Genomic DNA, 19,796 nt, shown 5'->3' on the forward strand with positions numbered 1-19,796 from the left:
TCATGAAACCTTTGAACATACTCAGCGATTTTTGGTCCTTCCATCCTTAAGTTCCAAAATTCGGTTTCCAATCTCTGGATCTCAGCCTTGGAGCAATACTTCTAGGGCATCAGCTCTTTCAATTCAGCCCAAGTCATGGCGTACGCTGCAGCCTCTCCTAAGGTTTGAACTTGGGGATTCCACCATGATAGGGCACCATCAGTAAAAAGCCTAGTGATGTACATAACTTGTTGTCCCGGTGCACATTTGCTCATTCTTATTGTCGTCTCCGTCTTTTCAGTCCAACGAGTGAAAGCCACGGCACCCCAGTGCCATCAAAGTTTTGCGGCTTGCAATCTAAGAATTGCTTGAAAGTACACCCTGTACAAGCAATGTCATTTATAGGAATTATTAGCAGTCGCACAAGGATCATCTAAATATAGTGTAATGTGTCTCCTATGACTGATCATTACCATTCGGGGGGTTGTTGTTGTTGTTTGAAATGTTTCCGCTTGTTTCTCCTTGAGAAGCAGCATATTGCGCAATAGCGGCAGCGATGATCCCTTGAAGTTCTGCCTGGGTAGTCGGCATGCGTGCGTCGCGTTGTGGAGGCATTTTCTAGAGGATGTTTCATATTGGTCAGGTCATAGTAGGTATAATAATCATACGTATATATAGTAACATTCATCATCCACATAACATCTCATGTCATAACCACAACACCAATAATTTTAACAAAACATGTAATGAGAATACTGCGACTGAGCTTTCATATAAATAAAACCACAATACAATGTTTGTTCCCAAAAAGAAAGTATCGTACAACCCAAGAGACTAAGGGTCACAATGCCCTTGTCTGAAATGTCTACCCAAATACAACTGACAAAATCAAATATCCATATGATGTCTAAAGTGATCTTCAAAAATGTTGTACGTCTGGCTCTGTCGCTGTCTTCTCGTCAAAATAGTCAATACCTGCAATAAATCAAAAGTGGCTATGCCGATGGCGGCGGAGGAGGCGGAAAACGAGAGAAAATCAATCGGCGCAACTGCACCAAGTCCTCCTCAAGTGCATAGGCAAAACGCAACACGTAGGCAACCTGTTGATCGAGAGGGAGGAAACGAACATCTGAATCCTGAGATGATGGAAAAAAATGTGAGGTGCTGTAGACCGAGTCTGGCAGGGGCATGGGGGTGTGGGGCTCTCCCCAACTCCTGGACATATCATCTCAAGGCGTCCTGCTGTAACTGCAGTGACGTGAGCGTGTCCTCTATAGAGTATCCGACATGAAACGGGTGATAAGGGTCGGACACTGGCATGACATGGGGTGATGACCATAGAAATGGCTCACCCATCGGGGTTGAAGCTGGATGTGTAGTGTGTGGGGTAAATGCAACCTGTGAAGTGGTATGGGAAAACTGAGATATGAAAGGAGCAGTAGATGACACGGATGGAACAAAATCTGGATAAGGGATCTGTGGTAAGAACTGACTATCCCCTGACATAAATGGTGTGTGACCGAAAGGCTGACTCGACGATCCCTCCCCAGGTTGGGGCGGAGGAATGTCCTGAAGGAAAGTAATCGGAAGGTCGGTACGATGGGTATTGGACGTGGGTGGAGGAAACAACGGATTATCGAGGGGTACAGTAACGGGTGCGGTAGGGGGAGTGACTGGGACTACATACGGAGGGTAGTCATCCTCCTCAATCCACCCATTGCTGGTGTGAGTGTATCTCGGGTCAATGTGGGTAGCAAACAGTGCCAGGTCATCAAAAATCGCCATGGGATCGGGTATGGGTGCTATATCTGGGATCTCAATAGCTTGTGGTGCAACGACAGGTGCATCAGTGACAGGAACAGGGTCAAGGGCAAGAATGGGCTCTGGAACGACTGGAGCGGGCTGATGATCAGCAGGTATAACAGGAATCTGATCATCTGGGAGAACAGGAGCCTCAGCAGGCTGCTCCAACTCCATCTCCTCATCACCGTCAATACGAGGAATGTAACCAAATCCCAGCGGTGGGACAAAGGAAGCTATCGACTCAAAAGAACCTGAGGCGGACGAATCAGAATGAACCTCCATATCAGGAAGTTCAACCATGGGAACAATGGGATCAATAACTGGGATATCAACAGGTGGAACACCGTCCTCCACCGGGGCCCCACCATCCTGGTCTCCCCCCGGGGGACCCTCGATGAGTAGGTCGATGTCGCCATCGGGTAACGCGTCGAGAGGTTGTTTCTCAAAGGGAACTACAGCGAAGGGGAGAGGGGCAGGGATTGGAACAAGGGGTAGGTCCTCTCCTGGTGGGCCATCAGCTAGGGGTACGTCGTCTCCGAAGATCGGTAGGGCAAATGGCTGGAAATCGTCTTCATCGGTGCTCGTGGTGTCTGAGGTGTAGACTCCCGAGTCGGTGGCCATCTCGTCATCAGATGTAAAGGCCATCGGGTCGCTCGCGTTGGATACTCCACTACGAGATGATGCCATGGTGTCTGTAACACAACCACAACATATGCACATAAATCAGGTAAGCATGTAAACAAATAACAATGTAATCATGTATGCATCCTAGCCTTCCCAGACTATCCTACCCAATCTCTAAGACTGAAATTCCTAGTCTCTCAGACTAACTCCCTGGCCTCTAAGACCAACCTCCCAGTCTCTAAGACTAACTCCCTGGCCTCTAAGACCAACCTCCCAGTCTCTAAGACTCAAAATTTTCCCCAGCCTCTAAGGCTAAACTTCCCCAATCTCTAAGATTGAACCGCTCAGTCTCTAAGACTGAAACCTCCCTCAGTCTCTAAGACTGATACAAAATTTTTGAAAAGTGTATTTGTGCCCTTTTGTTTGTAAAAATGTTTGTGCCCTGGATCTGGACTTTTAGTGTATGCAAAATGTAAAAACGTTTGAAAACATTTTCGTGAGAGCCCTAGTGATCATAGTCTAGACTTGAAAATGAATCCTAGTTCGCTATGATCGAGGCTCTAATACCAAGCTGTCACACCCTGGCTTTTGCGGAAGCGTGGGTTTATTTGGTGTGACTTCTTAATACCATCGCAACAATCACAACAATGCTATATGATAAAAATACATGATGTTCATCCATTAAAATAGTTTGGAAAAATGCATAACATATTGTCTTAAAACATCAACCACAGAATGCGTTACAAAACATTACTTGTTTAAAACGAGTTCGTAAGACTCGACAAAAGACTACCAACAACACAAGGATAAGAGACATGCAACTCGTCCAGGAAGGAGTTGCACTTCCCAAACCCTACAACTCTGGATGACATCCTTATTACGTACGCAGCTTGTCTAACATGCAACACTTGCCAGATCGAATTAATTCCCTGAAATACATGTAGTTTAAAAAGTCAACAAAAAGTTGAGCGAGTTCATGTGTAAGTCTGTGTGTATAAACCGTTTAGTATGTCTGTAAGTAAAAATAGTCCCTGGTATGTAGCAATAAGGAAAAACTGATCACCATTGGGTTGCAAAGCCAATAGTATATGTGAATGATGCAGGAAGACTCAAACCTAGCAAATTTGTCTCCGGTATGAAGACATAGTCACCACTATGGGCCCCCGGCCTCATGGGTGTGGGCTCGCTACACCCAAATAGATCTATCACTCATGTCCCGTGGTCCTACTATGAGGATTAATGGCCTTAAGTGTCATGCCCACCACTCACTTAATCGCGTATTAAAAACCCTCCTTAAGCTAACAATACCATGTATAAAATGTCTGAAATAAATTGTAAACATGTATTCCACCCCCGAAGTATAAAATGGAAAACAGTAAAAGAAAAGGGGGTCATGAACTCACAGTAGTGCATCTGGACTCAAATCTCAACTCTGTCTGCTACACGACAACCTACAACGTACTAATGTCTATTAGACGAACGGGCCGTGCCTTGGCTTAGAGTTTAGTGTTTTGAGTTGTGTCACTTTGGTATTATTTTGTTAAAATAATAATAATTATTTTAACTTAACTATCGTTCTTAGAAAATAGTTAGACAACTATTTCGTATCTATATTTCTCGAATATTTTACTAAGTCTTCGGATTTTCGGAAAATTTCGCCATAGTCTCCTTTGTAAATAGAGGTGTCCATGCTTAATTAGCATATCATTTTCTTTTACGTATATCCCGTAGTTCATTTTCAATAATCAAATCGACATATAGACATACAAAGCATTACTTACTTTATTTCAGCTTTATAAATCAAAACTGGACTGTTTTCGAGGATTTTTATAAATAGTTAACCTTTTCCAAAAATTTCCAAATTTTTACAGAATCTCCTATATGTTCCAAAATTTAATATGTAAAAATATCAGAGTCCAGTTCGTTACCAATATTTTATAGAAATTTATTTACTCGACTGCAATCAGATTTGTTACTTTCTGATTGCAGTTTATGGAATAATTCACTAAAAATCAACCGTAAGTCCGATTGACGAAATTCCAGTTGGAAGATCATCATGACAACGGTGACCAACTACTGTGAAAATTCCGTGAGTCGATTCTACTCAGGTTTCAAGTTATGACTTCGAAAACAACACACTTTTTCTGCAGTAAAAATGCAGCTTGAGCTACTGTCCAAAAACAGTCCCTTAAAAATAGTAAACAGTCTCGAAAAATAACAATTCCAGTGCTATTTGTTTGGTTATTCCAAAATGCATATTTTAGGCTTCAGAAAATCAGTTTTTCGATTTAAAACGGTCCAGTTACAGCCTATTGAAGTTGGCTGGAAATACAAATCAGCTTGCTGTTTTCAACGTAAAAGTTACTAAAAACGCATCAACAAAGGTCTTAAACATGGTTTATCGATGGTTTAATGTTCAAACTTCAATCATGCTTTAACCAACCCTAAACCAACCAGATTTCACTTCACACAAACTCTTTATATAGGGTCTTTATGCAGAAATTCATGTTCATCTTTTTAGTGTTCATTTTCTTGTGTTACTTGATTATCATCATCCTACTAAATATCATAACAAAGAACAAGTTGAAACAATGGTGTGAAGGGACTTACTACTAGCACAAGGCTAGGGTTAGAGATCTTAATGCAAGGTTGACGAAGAAATGATAGTGCTTGAGGCTTGAACAAAGCTTCCTTGAGAGTCCTTCAACTTGTAACTATTATGGATGATCTTCAAGACTTGGAATGGACTTGTAGTGAAGAAGATGAGAGTATGAGAGGTGGTGATGGTGATTTTCGGTTATGGGGAGGGGGAGCCGAAAATAAGGGGAGGGAGGGGGAAAGTTGAGTGTGGGTCTGGAAGATATGATGAGCTATACCTTGGAACCATGCATCTTTCTAACCTATGTCATAATTAGTTAGATTTTTGGCCAATGAGAGTTAAGATCACCTTTACTAAAATCTAAACAAAATATATATATAATCATGGGCAGAATTTCGGTTGGGGGGGGGGTTAAATGAAAAATTTTGTTAACTAATAGGTATTTAATTACAAGGTTAAGGGTATTTGCTAGAATAGTGGGTGTATGCCATGTTTCGATAGTGCATGGGGATTTTTGGTGACCGTAAATAATTAAGAATGATAAAATAATATTTCTGACAATATTTTGGTGTCCCGGGTAATGTCTGGTTGTTCGATTACGTATCGTTCCGTTAAAGCGTTTAATTGTACCTCATAGTGTCTTTTATGCATCTTTTTGTAACGAAATTAATTCCAACACTTAGGAAAGCGTTCGGGACCATTTAGTCAATACTCTGTATAATACGAGTGTGTTAAAAGTTGAATTGCTACTGAAAATGCAGAATTCTGTACTTAAAATGAGTTTTAGGCACTGTCCGGCACTCAAACTATCACCTAGTGACACAGTCTTATGGTCCTCACTTCCCTACACTCCACACTGGTTTAGTGCTTTATTTCTGGCCCATACTGGCCTAAAAAAATAGTGTCTGTCTATGTGCTGGCATTGTCAGCATGTCTCTGTGTTATCCGCTCACTGTGCTAACTGTGCTTTGTGCATCAGGTTTGTCACTAAGAGTTTGTATGAATTAAATGGAGTGACTGTATGTAAAGGATGCACATATATGTATGTAATATGAATCAGTAAGCAGTTTAAAGTGTCAGATGTAATCAAGCACAGTCATTAAGCACATAATTAGGGTTAATTAATTTGTACAGTAACTGTAATTATGCGGGTTGTCACATTAAACACTTTGTAGGCCTTAGCAGTGGTTGAGTATCCCAGGTGGTATCCCATATCAATCTTGGCTGCAAACTTAGAGATAGAATTTTTTAAGTTTAAAATGAAACATGGGCAACAAAAAACTTTGAAATATGAGATTAATGGCTTTATTTTATACAGCAGTTCATAAGCAGTCTTTTGATGCCTGGGGTTGATTAAAACTCTGTTTTGAACATAACAAGCAGTGTTTACTGCCTCTGCCCAAAAAGTTAATGGCAAACCTGAATCTGCAAGCATGGTTCTGGCAGCCTCAATCAAAGTTCTGTTCTTTCTTTCAACAACCCCATTTTGTTCTGGTGTCCTTGGAATGCTGTACTGCCTCACAATTACTTTTGACACACAGAAATCATCCAACTCCTTGTTCCTGAACTCTGTGCCATTATCACTTCTGAAGATTTTTACTGGAAGGTCAAACTGCTTTTCAACCTGTTTCACAAAGTCTTGCAGTATGTCTGCAGTCTTATCTTTTGAGTGTAAAAAGTAAGTCCATGTAAACCTAGAGAAGTCATCAACAATAACCAAACAATATCTCTTTTTCTTGAGACTCATGACATTCACTGGGCTAAACAAATCCATATGAATCATTTGCAAACATTTGGTTGTTTTGGACTCATCGATGGATTTGTAGGAGCTTTTATGTTGTTTTCCTTTTAGGCAGGAAACACAATACTCAGGACAGGTGAACAGTTTTTGAGGTAAACCCCTTACCAGGCCCTGTTTTGAAATGGCAGTGATTGTCTTAAGATTTGTGTGCCCCAATCTTCTGTGCCATAGTTCTGTCTCTTTGTTTGATGCAGCTGAGAACAGACAGGCATCAGCTCTGCTCTGGGACACTCTTTTGACAAATCAACAACATAAACATTGCCACTTCTTTGAGCAACAAGTTTAGTTTTACCATTTTTAATTATTGCTTCACTCTTTTCAACCATTTCTGGTCCAACAATCCTACAACACTCCTTTGTGAAGAATGATCCATACCCCTTATCACTCATTTGAGAAACACTCAGGAGGTTAAATTTTAGATTGTCTATAAGATTGACATTTTCAAATTTTACTACCAGATTTCACTGTACCAGACCCCAGAACTTTCCCTTTACTATTATTACCAAAGGATATATCACCCCCTCCATGAATTTTGAAGTCCTGAAGAAGGGCTTTACATCCTGTCATGTGCCTGGAGCCTCCACTATCTACATACCAAAGATTATCTAAGCATGCAGAAGCTCCCTGCACATGAAGTAAAAGGATTAGTTCATTAAGTTCTTCAAAGCCAATAAGGCTTTGGATGGGGTCTCAACAGTGTCTGGATGGAGGCAGATGCATGGACAGTGGTTAGCTCAAGGGTTTGAACATTTTTGGGAATGTTCTTCTCTAACCACTGTTGTGGGTCTTGGCCAATCACCTGTTGATAACCAAAAGGATGCCTGTTCACTCTTGGTTTAGAGGGCTTTTTGTAAGCCTTATAAACGTGTGGAATCCTTTGGTATGATGGTTGTCCTTTACCTCTCCTGAATTGATTTGCAGGAGGTGCATCAGTCACTTGAACATCTCTTTGAACAGATGTTTGATTCAGCTGTTTTGTGACAGCTGTTTGGACTGGGACAAACAGTGGTTGTTTCTTGGTGAATTTGACAGGTGATGCTGATGAACTTAAGGATGCTTTTGCAATGTACTCATTCTTTTTCTCATCAAAGTTTTTGAGATACACACATTCCTTAGTTTTGTGGTTATTTTTACCACAGATGGTGCAGCTTTCAGCAGGTACAATGACACTAGTTTTGTTTAGATGATGTGCTTTTAAATGAAAACAATCTTTTGTTAGATGATTCCTTTTTTCACAAAAATCACAAAACAGGTTTTTAATCTTTTCTCTCTTCTTCCTTATCTCAGATTCCTTTGCAACAGAGTTTTGAACCTCTGTTGGGATATCTTTGATAGGAATGACCTTTGCCTTTGGAGCTTTTACACCATCAGTGGTTGTGAAATCCATTGGTTTGAAATTTTCCAGGATGTCACACTCATCAGACCATGTGGGTTTAAATTGATATTTCTCAATCTCCTCAAAAGTTGAGGATCCCACAGATCTTTCAAGAGTAATTTTGTTACCAAGTTTGTCAGTTATTTTAACCTCTTGGCCACTCTTGTTGGTTTTTATGATTTCAGTTGAACCAGCTTGTTTTTCAGCAGTGTTTACAAGATCATCATATTTTCTATGTCCTATACCAAACTTAACATTGCTTTTAAGCTGTTTTTCAAGCATAACCTCATACCCTTTACAGGATTCCACCCATCTTTCACAGGTGATCTGGGTGGACTCCAACTCCTTTTTGCAAACTTGGTATTTTTCTACCATAGTTTGGAGTTGAGTTTTGGTTATGCTCTGCTCTTCTTTGAGACTGCTGATCTCTTTATCTCTTTATCTTTTTCAGCCAATTTGTTTCTGAGTTCTTTTAATGACTTTTCAAATTTGACTTCATCAGACAAGACTTTATCCCTAAGGTTTTCATTTACCTCTTTAATGTTAGCAAATGCAATAATACATTTGTCTGAACACAGTTTTTCAAGAACTTGAGGTGATACCTTGGCAGCAGCCATCATGGAACAATCACATTGACGATCACTTTCTTCATCAGCTCTCCCTTCTTCCTCACCAGCTTTCTTTACTTCTTCTTTCTTTTTGTCTTCTTTGGACCAAGGGTCAGACAGTGGTTCAATCAGGGTTTCTGAATTTTCTCCCAGCAGTAGTTCACCAGCAACTGCAGTAACCACTGCTTCAGCAACTTCATCCACTGTTTCAGCACTTAGCTGTTCACCTTCAGTTTCAACTCCTTCTGGTATTGACTCTAATGCCATCAAACAAAATTCATCATTAAAATTATCATTAGAAGCATAGAGTGCAAAATTTTCATCACCAAGCTCATCAGGCAAGCTGCTCCAGTCAACAAAGCCTTGGGTAAAGAAACTTTGTTGGTCTGGTTGTACAACTGTTGGAGCAGCTTGTTGAGGTGCAGCAGGTTGCACTTGTGCCTGAGGGACATGGGCTTGAACATACTGAATTTGTGGAATAGTGGTTTGAACATAATGCATAGGCACAGGGGTTGCAGCATAGTGAGCAGTGTTCACATGTGCTGCAGGGGTATATTGGGTATATTGCACAGTGCTTTGATGTTATGGTCTAGGGTTTGAGCTGGGATGAGTTATTATTGGACCAGTGGTTTGACTCCTGCACTCCCTAGCAAAGTGACGTAGCCTATTGCACTTGAAACATTTCAGTTTTGATTTATCCAGCCCTACCCTTAAATTCCCATGAAGCCCTGGGAATTTTCTCCCTGTTCTTTTGTAGAATTTGCTTGTTCTAACACTAAGCAAAGCCAATTTGTGCAAAATGTCCATCTCTTCTAAGTCAGTGGGATCAAAATGTTGCAAATCATTGAGTTCAAAGCACAAGTTATCTGACATCTGGTTTTCACAATTTGCCGTGAAAGCATAATTTGCAGAGTGAGAATCAGAGTTGTTAAAACTAGCAGTTATGTCAATAAAATGATCAAAACTCTGATCCTTACTGCTGCTACCAGATTCTTCCTGACCAAACAGAGCTGTGCTGCCAAATGAATAGTCATCAGCAACTTTACCAGACTCTTGCAACTTTCTTTTCTGGTTTAACTCCCTTTCATACAGGAGTCTACCATGGAGTTGGGTCAGGGTCAGATCTTTGAACTCAGCTGAATTTCTGGTGACAAAAGCAATTGTGTCCCACTTTTCGGGTAATGATCTAAGGAACCTGCTATAATGTAACTTTAACAAGCCTTAGTTCACTAATGAGACAGCTGAAATGTTCAAATTGTTGGGTTAATGATTCACCCTTGATGTGACAAAATGTTTCATACTGCTGATTCAGAATTTCCCTGTTGTTTTCAATAACCTCTTCCGTCCCCCCAAATTGTTCCTTCAATGCATCCCATAATTCTTTGGCACTGTTACAATGTAACAGCCCAGCATAGATTTCATTTGGTAATGCAGATGCTATGATGCTAAATGCTTTGGCATCGAGTTCGAACTTTTGAAAATCAGTTTCAGTATAGTTTTCAGTTGGTTTAGGAGCGAACTTCTTTGCATCCTCAGCACTTGGCACCATAGGTACATGAGGACCAAAAACAACAGACCTCCAACATCCAGTGTTCTGTTGAGCAAGGATGTGACCCATCCTTCTCTCCCAGATGTTGTATTCATTACGTTTAAGCATGGGTGGTTTGAAAAGAGAGCCAATGTTATTTTTATCATCTTGTGATTGTGACGTCATCCTAGTTGTTTTACAAGCACTGATTAATCAACTTTAATGTTGATTAAACCTTGCTCTGTTTTTCAACGAGACGAACAAACTATCAGTATCAACGATTGCGAGCTGAACTATTTATGTCAAAATGATTGTTAAATCAAATTTGACTGTCCAAGCTCTGATACCAATTGTTAGGATCTGAGTTTGGATTGATTGTGATTTGTGTTTGAATTAAGATGAAGATGAATGAGTTGTGCAGCAGAAATTAGATGGAAACAAACTTTTCACAATCAAACGGGAGAAATGCTTTCAAACATACATTTTCAACAGAGAATCAAATGCTTAAATTTATTTCAAACTTTGATTACACTTGCATGTATGCTTACAAACTCCCCCTCAGCCCGAGCTCAGTAATTTGTTCGTGCAGGAAGAAGATGGTGAAAGAGCTAATAGAACAGTACAGAGCACTGTTCTATTTATAGGCACAAGCAAACCACTGAAGCATCTAAGCTGACGTCACCATGAAAGTGACATCTAACCTCCTAACAAACTCGAACCTCTGACCTATACAAACACTGCTATGCTAACTATTGATATTACAATACATTACATAAAGTAAACAAAACTACTGCTGCATCATTCCACTGTTGTGAACCCATCAGTAGTTGTCATGATCAGCAGTGCTTGACTCAAGGCAGTAGATTGGGCAGCAGGGCTTTAGTTTCTTCATCAGTATTTGACTTGATCAGCAGTTGTAGGTCAGCAGTTTGTATGATCAGTAAATAGGAGGTCAGCAGATGTTGAAACCACTTTCAAGGGGAGAGACTTGTATGCATAACATCTGCTTATTTTGGATCCACTGCTCTGATCCAGTTTTGGCTTTTAATTATCTGTTCCTTTAATAGGGTTCAATCCCAACAAACTCTCTCTCACTATACTCTCTCTCAAGCTCTTGCAAGCTCACTTATACAGAGATGCCTACCGGTATTTATAGAATCATACCAGTGGCTTACATTGACACACAAACATACACATCGAAATACATGTTATTCTAATAGAAATAGAAAGAAACATATAATGCCATCATCGAAACAGGACTGCTATGTATCAAAATAGACATACAGTAGAAACTCTATAAAATAATACACTTGGGACCACCAAAATTTATTAATTAAAAGAGTTATTAATTAATCGATAAAATAATAATTATTAATTTATATATTAATTAATATTTTATTAATTTATAGTAGAATACTTTGTTTACAAACACCTTTCAAGCTTCCACTTAATTATTGTATATAATGCATGTATATCAAATGAACGGCCCAATTTGAAAGAAACCTTCAATCTCCCACCTTATTATGCTTCTTGTGTTAAATGTATCACTTTATGGACATTAAAAATATTTTCTATATAAATACAAGATCAAAATAGGTTAACACAAACAAATCATACACACAACATGGCTTCCCATCTTAAAGGTGTGAAAAAAACAACAATGACAGACGAGATTCGAAGAGCATTATGCAAGCACAACAAGGATAATCCAAGTCTCACTCAAAAGCAATTGCAAGAATGGGTTCATAGTAACTATGGTTTGCAGGTGAGTCAAGCGACAATATCGAATACAGTTAAGCGGTCTTTAGAGTATCTCTCACTTGCTCCCGAAAGAGGCGATGTTAAGCGACACAAATCGGCAAAATTTCCTGACCTAGAAAAATCTCTCTATGAATGGATTCTTCAATATCAAGAACATGTGAATATGACAGGTGAACTAATCATCGAGAAGGCGAAAAAGTTCATGAAAGATATGTATCCAGTGGATACTCCAGACTTTACTTTTTCTATTGGTTGGCTTGGAAAGTTCAAAGCAAGATATGGAATTAAAAATTTCCGGCGTTTTGGAGAGAGTGGATCTGTTGAAATGGATGGCATGGAGGACAAATTAAAATCCATAAGAGACAAAGTTGATCAGTTTGAAATGAAAGACATCTTTAATATGGATGAAACAGGTTTGTTTTTTTATTATTTTATTTTATATTTTGTACTTTAGTGATGTAATTATTTACATGTTTTGATCTTAAACATGTTTGTTTTTTAGACTTCAACCGGATCATTCCCTTGCAACAATGCAGCTTGAAGGGAAAAAACAAGACAAGGAAAGACTAACTGTTGCTATTTGCTGTAATGAGGATGGTTCGGAAAAACTTCCTTTATGGATTATTGGGAAATATGCTAAACCAAGGTGCTTCAAGAATGTAAACTTGAACAGTTTGAACTGTGAGTACCGTGCTAACAAACGAGCTTGGATGACTGGTGTGTTATTTGAAGAATATGTTCGCCAACTTGATAAAAAAATGGCTGGAAGAAAAATTCTCTTGATTGTGGATAATTGCCCTGCTCATCCAAAAATTATTGAAGGATTACGAAATGTTGAATTATTTTTTTTGCCACCAAACACAACTTCAAAAATTCAACCTTGTGACGCGGGGATGATACGAGCTTTGAAGATGCATTATCGTCGTCGATTTTATAGAAGTCTTTTGGAGGGTTATGAATTAGGGGTTCCAAATCCAGCAAAAATAAATGTATTAGATGCAATGAATCTTGCAATTTCAGCATGGACTATGGATGTTCGTGCAAATACAATTGCGAACTGCTTTCGTCATTGTAAACTTCGATCAACAGATAACATGACTTTTGAGAACTCAGATGAAGGTGGTGAAAGCACTCAAGAACTCCAGAATTTGATCAAAGAGTTGGGTTATCGCAATGCAATGGATGTCGAAGATGTTCTAACTCACCCAGAAGAAAATGTAGTTGCACAGTTGTTGACTGATGAAGAAATTATTGAAAGAGTTATTGGAATTAATAAAGATGATATCGATGAAGAAGATGATGAAAGTTCTACAACGGAGCCCCCTTCGCGAAACGAAGCTATTAAAGCGGCAATCACATTGAACAATTTCTTGTTGAGCTATGAGAAAACAACACAAGAAGTTCTTACCATGCTAAGGAAAATTAGAGACGAGATTCAAGGGGAAATTGATTTCAACAAAAAACAAAAGACAATTGAGTCATTTTTCAAGAAACCTTCATAAATCATTCATGTAATATGCTATATATAAGAAATTATTAATTTATATTTTATATGAGGTCTAAAGAAATTATCAAAAATGTATTATCTTATAATTTTAGCGAATTATTAATTTAGCATCCTATCCCCGAGTCGGGACCGGCAAAATATATTATCTTAGAGAGTTTATTAAATAATCGAGTATTAATTTATCGAGTTTCTACTGTATGTCTATTTCGATATTTCAAACACATAAAAACAAAACCTATTTCGATGGATGTGTATAAATATATCCTATTTCAAAAGGAATAGTATACAGAAACATGAACGAGCATTGATGATGTCGTGATGACATCATGATGATGTCGTGATGACATCATGATGATGTCATCAATATTTAACCGGATTGCTCTCGTGTCATCGTCATTCATGTGTCCTACTCCGGGCCGCACAACCGAACCGAACCGAACCGAGCCACATCCACACAAAAGTGTTTCAACAAGATCTGTTTCTAATAAGTGTTTTCCAAAGACCCTAGCATTCGTCCTAAGATTTATGAAACTATTATTTACAAATTTTGACTTAAACGAGTAATTTGCTTATTAAACAAACTCTTAAGAGATGTAATGTATTGTAATGTAAAGTAGCTTAATATGAACAAGTGACTTTTGGCAACATTGTAAAGTAGTTTAATATGACTTTTGGCAACATTCTTCTATTCACATGCTGATAGCAGTTGTAAGTAAACTCCCTAACTAACACGCACAAACATAAATACTGTCATGGCTCATGAATAATGCACCTGAATGCAAGTTAAGGTTACATTTTTCTATGTGTTCAAAAACTATTAACTTGACAGAATGGAATTCATATAGTTATTACTAATAGTTTTGATAGTTTTGATGATTCTGATGATTCTTTGACTACAACGTTTGAAAATTAGTTGAAAAAACAAAATAAAACTTCAGTAACCTTGGTGTCGTATAAATTTATGTATAGTTATGATATATAACTAATAATTTATGTGTTAAGGTTCTTCATGAGCTTTGTAACAATGTCCAAAAAGAGTTAAAGCGAATGAAATATCACTAATAAAAGTAATAGAAGTTGAAAAGAAGAAACTAGGTGAGAAGTTAAGTGATGAAATAGAAAAAAACATGACCGGGAGAGAGCATGGACTGAGGTCCATCACCAGAAAAGATATGAGGGCCGGAAATCACAGGTTCCCCTTACCACTTTCTACATGACAAACTTGCCGGATGGGGTATCGAGATCCTTACTTTGCATAGCCTTTCAACCACACGGGGTGGTTAGAAACGCGTATGTAGCAAAAAAAAAAAAAAAAAACCGAGATGCAAGGGAAACCACTTTGGTTTCAGGAGATACCAAGGTGTTACAAACATCAAAGGAACACTATAGGGATGAACCCAGTGCCTATCTATCTACGAAGCGAAATTCAGTGTCACAATTGCCAAATACGACAAATATCATAAGGAATTTGCATGGCAACAGAAGCAACCCACGCCCCTGGCCCCTGCCATGCAAAGGTCGGTAGGAAATCCCACCGATAAAGCAGTGTGTCCCCAAGAGTGTTACTAAGGGGCTGTTTGGCAACATTTGAATGGTTAAGTGCTGAACCATTAAGAAGTATGAACTATTAATGTTGAACCAGTAAGAGGAGGTCTGAACCATTAAGAGCCTGTATAATGCTTAACCGTTCAGAGGCAAATGTCTGAATCATTAAGAGGTATGAACCATTAAGTGTCGTACCAGTAAGAGGTAGTAAGAGGTCTGAACCATTAAGAGCCTGTATAATGCTTAAGCGTTCAGAGGCAAATATAAGAAATTGATCAACCATGTTTTGTCTATTACAATAAGACATATAAATATAAGAAGAGAAAGCTAATTCTAAGGAATACATTTAATTACAAATACATGCAAGGCTATAATGTGGGAGACAATCACTCAAACGGTTTTAAACGGTTTTGACTAATTAATGTGATGGACTTGATTTTCTCTTTGATCATCTTGAGTTAGTCATTTTCCTTAATAGCAAATGTCTGACCAATTCAGATTAGAGGTCTTAACCATTCAGAGGCAAATGTCTGAACCATTCAGACATCTTTCTGCTAGTTAAACAAACAGTTTGAACCATTAAGTGCTGAACCAGTAAGAGATCTAAACCATTAAGAGCCTCATTAAGAGGTAAACAAAGAGCCCCTAAAGTCAATACCGCAATTTGTATCCACAAACACACTAATGTAGAAATATATGCCATGGTATTTAGTTTCTACGGCACCTGGTGATGATGGGAGACTAGGCGAGTAGGCGGCGATCGCTAGTTCGATCCTTGAACTGAGCGAGTTTTACCTCACCGCACTGTCGTGCCTTCGGGCGAGTGTTCACGGGCTTCGGCCCTAGGTGAGGGTTTTCCCCGGTTCGGAAGACGAGTGTATCTCGATGTGGTGAATTTCGCCAGTAGCCCATTTAGAGGATTCGTTGGCCGTTCCAAAAAAAGAAATATATGCCATGGAAGACCTGGAAGTCAATACGGCAATTTGTATCCACAAACACACTAATATTTCGGTCCTGCTCTCTTTAATTACACATAGACTTTGAAGAAATCAACAAAGTCCCCTGGAAATATCCATTTATAAAAAAAGATATATGAAATTTGAATTGACAAGGAATACAACGCTTTACAAACAAGCACTAGTGTTCTTTGAAAAATTCACAGATAGTTTAAAAAGTAATAAATATTTTAATTTTTCTTTCATACTGCTTAATTTAAGAGAGATAATGTATTGATATTATTTACAAATATGATTTAAATGTTTAAAATGTTTATATACCAACTCTTAACTCTTTAGAGATATAATGTATTGTATTGCAAAGTAGCTTAATATAACAAAATTATAACATGACATGAATTACTCTGAGAGATCTAATTCATTATGAATAAGTCACGGCAACCAAGCAAAACACAATTGTCTGCCGTTAACATTTTTTTTAGGATGAATCGTTAAACAAGTACTTCGTTTGATCTAGGTATTGAGTTGATACATAGGTGTAAACACAATTGGGAACCTGATGTAGCGCGTGATATGGAAACGAAGATCAAACACCTTGATTCAAAAGAATACCCGTGTGTTCCTCCCCAACCCCCAAGATTCCACCCAGAAGGCACGGAATTTGAAGTGAAAAATCAATTATGTCAAAATTCAGGTCTGATCATTCATATTACTAGAGGGACATATAAATAGAAACCGGAAATTCGAAATGGGCCTAAAAAAGATAACGGGCCAAACACAAGCCCAAAAACAAAATGCCCAAAATACTTAAAAAAAACATAGAAATGCAAATAACTAATGGAAATAAGCGTTTTTTGGCCCGGACGATGACCCTTGCAGCAAGATGGAGCTCGTTCACACGTTTGTTTCGCCTGGTCGCACGCCCAAAACGGACCCCCGTAGCCCAAGTTAGAGCCATTTTAGTGAAGCCCCTTTTGTTACGCGATCTTGGGCCTCCAAATACAAGATGGCCCGTTCCTCCACACTTGGGCCCGCATCAGAACCACATATATACAGAGTTTCAGTTTTATACAAGCTTGATAAAGAAACAATGGTGTATATGCATTAATGTATGCCAATTGCTTAAAATAGTTAACATTTAAAATAAAACTGTAAATTGGACGACTGCTTTAAAAGGCTGCTGATAAAGGAACATTTACCCAACTTTAAAGGTTTTATGTCACACAAACATTTTATCAAACATTTGGTGTGCATATAATCTAAAAATCTACAATATGCTTGAGAAAGCCATAATAAACTGTCTACAGACACCAAAAGGTGATTATTTTGACGTCAGTTTAAATAAAATATGCAACTCAGTTTATAATCATGACGATGGTTTGATTCAAGGCATCAAAACCCCGAATACTGCCCGGTTATAACTCATCTTCTTTACGCGGATGACGCAGTTATTCTAGGCGATTGGTCCTCCGACAACATTGTGAAAGTGGTTAGGATCCTTCGGGTTTTTCACATGTGTTCCGGTCTAAAAATCAATTTGTCTAAATCCAATCTCTTTGGCATGTGGAATCAAGGGCCTTATTGGTTGGGTGTAAAGCGGAGATGCTTCCTTTCAAGTATTTGGGTATAGTGGTTGGAGCGAATATGAACTGCATTAATAATTGGAAGCCAGTCTACGATGTGTTGAAGGCCGATTATCTAAGTGGAAAGCCGCAACTCTCTCCATTGGAGGTCGGTTAACTCTAGTCAAATCCGTTCTTGAAAGCCTTCCATGTTACTATCCCTCTCTATATAAAGCTCCAATTAAAGTTGTGAACGATCTTGAAAAGATGATAAAACGGTTCCTATGGGGTGGATCGAGCGAAGCTCAAAAAATGCATTGGGTCTCTTGGGACCGGGTGACGATAAACAAGACGAGGGGGGACTTGGCATTAGCAAATCAAAAAATATTAATGTCGCTTTGCTTATCAAATGGGGATGGCGGTACAAAGTCAAACCGAAGCACCTATGGAGAAAGATAGTTGAAGCTTTTCATACAAGTGCGAGGACTGGGATTTTATTCCTGCTCGTAACACTTTAAGTGGTGCTTGGAACAATAATGTTAAAACTATCTCGAAAACGGTCGTCGAAGGCGTGCCTATCAGACGGTTTTTTAAAGGTGTTCCTGGTGATGGAGAAAACATTTCTTTTTGGCTGGATCCATGGATTTCTCACGATCCGCTAAAGGAGATGTTTCCTCTGTTGTTTCAAATCGATTCGAACAAGAGATTCAAAATTAAAGAGAGATGTTGGGCTGAAGGGGAGGATGCGGATTATAAATGGAGCTGGAAAAGACCGTTGGTTGTTGGAACTGAAACACATCAGCTGGCTCAGATCTGCAACCTGCTGAATGATTTCGACAAAAGCAACAGTAGGGATACATGGGAGTGGATCGGGGCGGACTCAAAAGAGTTTAGCGTGGGAGCCGTTAAGCGACTCTTAGCGAAAGGCATTGATCACAGCAGTAACTTCATCTTGGAGTGGTGTAAATGGATACCCACAAAGTGCAACGTTTTCGCTTGGCGGGCAGAGATGGGTCGGATTCCTACGGCTTTGGCTTTACGGAATAGGAACATAAACGTCGAAGATGTGAGCTATCCATTATGCAATGATAGCGAAGTGACGGTCGATCATATTTTTACTGCTTGCAGAACGACGACGATTTTTTGGAATTTTGTCAGCAACTGGTGTCGGGGGCCTAATTTTTTTGCTTTCTCCTTTAGAGACCTGATGGAGATTCATAATCATTCGGATCTTAACAAGCTGGAAAAAAAAACGTTTTTCATGGCATTATTGTCATTTGTTGTTGGAGCATTTGGAGAGCTAGGAACGTGTTGAGGTTTGCAAACCAACCGGCTCGGTTCGAGAACATCATTAGTGAGATAAAGACGGCCGGGTTTCTATGGGTTAGAAGTAGATGGAAGTTAAAAACCTTGACTTGGGAAAATTGGTGTAGATTTGTAATTATGTAATTGTCTCTTGCCTGTTTGTTTTGGCCGCCGGCTTTTTTGGGTTGGCTAGTTTCTAAGGGTGTAAGACCATGTGTAGTGGTAAATCAATATAATGCCCCTACCATGGGGCGTTTTGCGACACGTGTCATCCCAGTCAGCATGGGGCATTATAGCATAAAGTGGTGTAGTGGGGCATTATTCCAATAACGCCCATGCAATCATTTCCCAATTATTTTTTTTTTAATTTAAAACATAAAAAAATACAATACTAAAAAATTAAAAACAGAAAATAAAAATAAAGAAAATAAAAATACAGAAAATAAAAAACAGAAAATAAAATACTAAAAAATTACTTTAGGGCCTAATGTGTCAAAACAGAAAATAATAAAGTTTAAAAGTATAGGGGCCTAAGTGTCAATATCAAAGTTTTAAAAAAAACCTTTCTTCTTCTTCATGCCTTCTTCTTCGTGCCCTTCTGCAAATCATAAAATCCGGCCAAAAATCCGAAAAAAATCCGGCCACAACCCCATCTCTCTCTCTAAACCCACATGTCCTCAATTGATTGGGCATTCAAACCATGGTTCAGCGTTTTAATAAACACGCCGGAGCCATTTTTTTTCAAAAAAAACGCCCGGTAACGCCGCATGTAATGGAGGTGCGGGCGTTTTCCGGCGTTTTTTTTTTTGAAATTTTTTTTTAAAAAAACGCCCCATTACGGGG

General features: G+C 38.8%; 1 protein-coding gene across 1 annotated transcript; it reads left to right on the forward strand.

The window, feature by feature from the left end:
• Positions 1 to 11,861: 11,861 nt before the first annotated feature.
• Positions 11,862 to 13,593, forward strand: LOC110880709 (CENP-B homolog protein 2-like). Its single transcript, XM_022129178.2, has 2 exons — positions 11,862 to 12,491; positions 12,568 to 13,593. The coding sequence occupies exons 1-2, from the start codon at positions 11,942 to 11,944 to the stop codon at positions 13,578 to 13,580; spliced, it is 1,563 nt and encodes a 520-aa protein (XP_021984870.1). The 5' UTR covers positions 11,862 to 11,941; the 3' UTR covers positions 13,581 to 13,593.
• Positions 13,594 to 19,796: the final 6,203 nt, after the last annotated feature.

The sequence above is a fragment of the Helianthus annuus genome, chromosome 10 (assembly GCF_002127325.2).
Source record: "Helianthus annuus cultivar XRQ/B chromosome 10, HanXRQr2.0-SUNRISE, whole genome shotgun sequence".
NCBI lineage: Eukaryota > Viridiplantae > Streptophyta > Magnoliopsida > Asterales > Asteraceae > Helianthus > Helianthus annuus.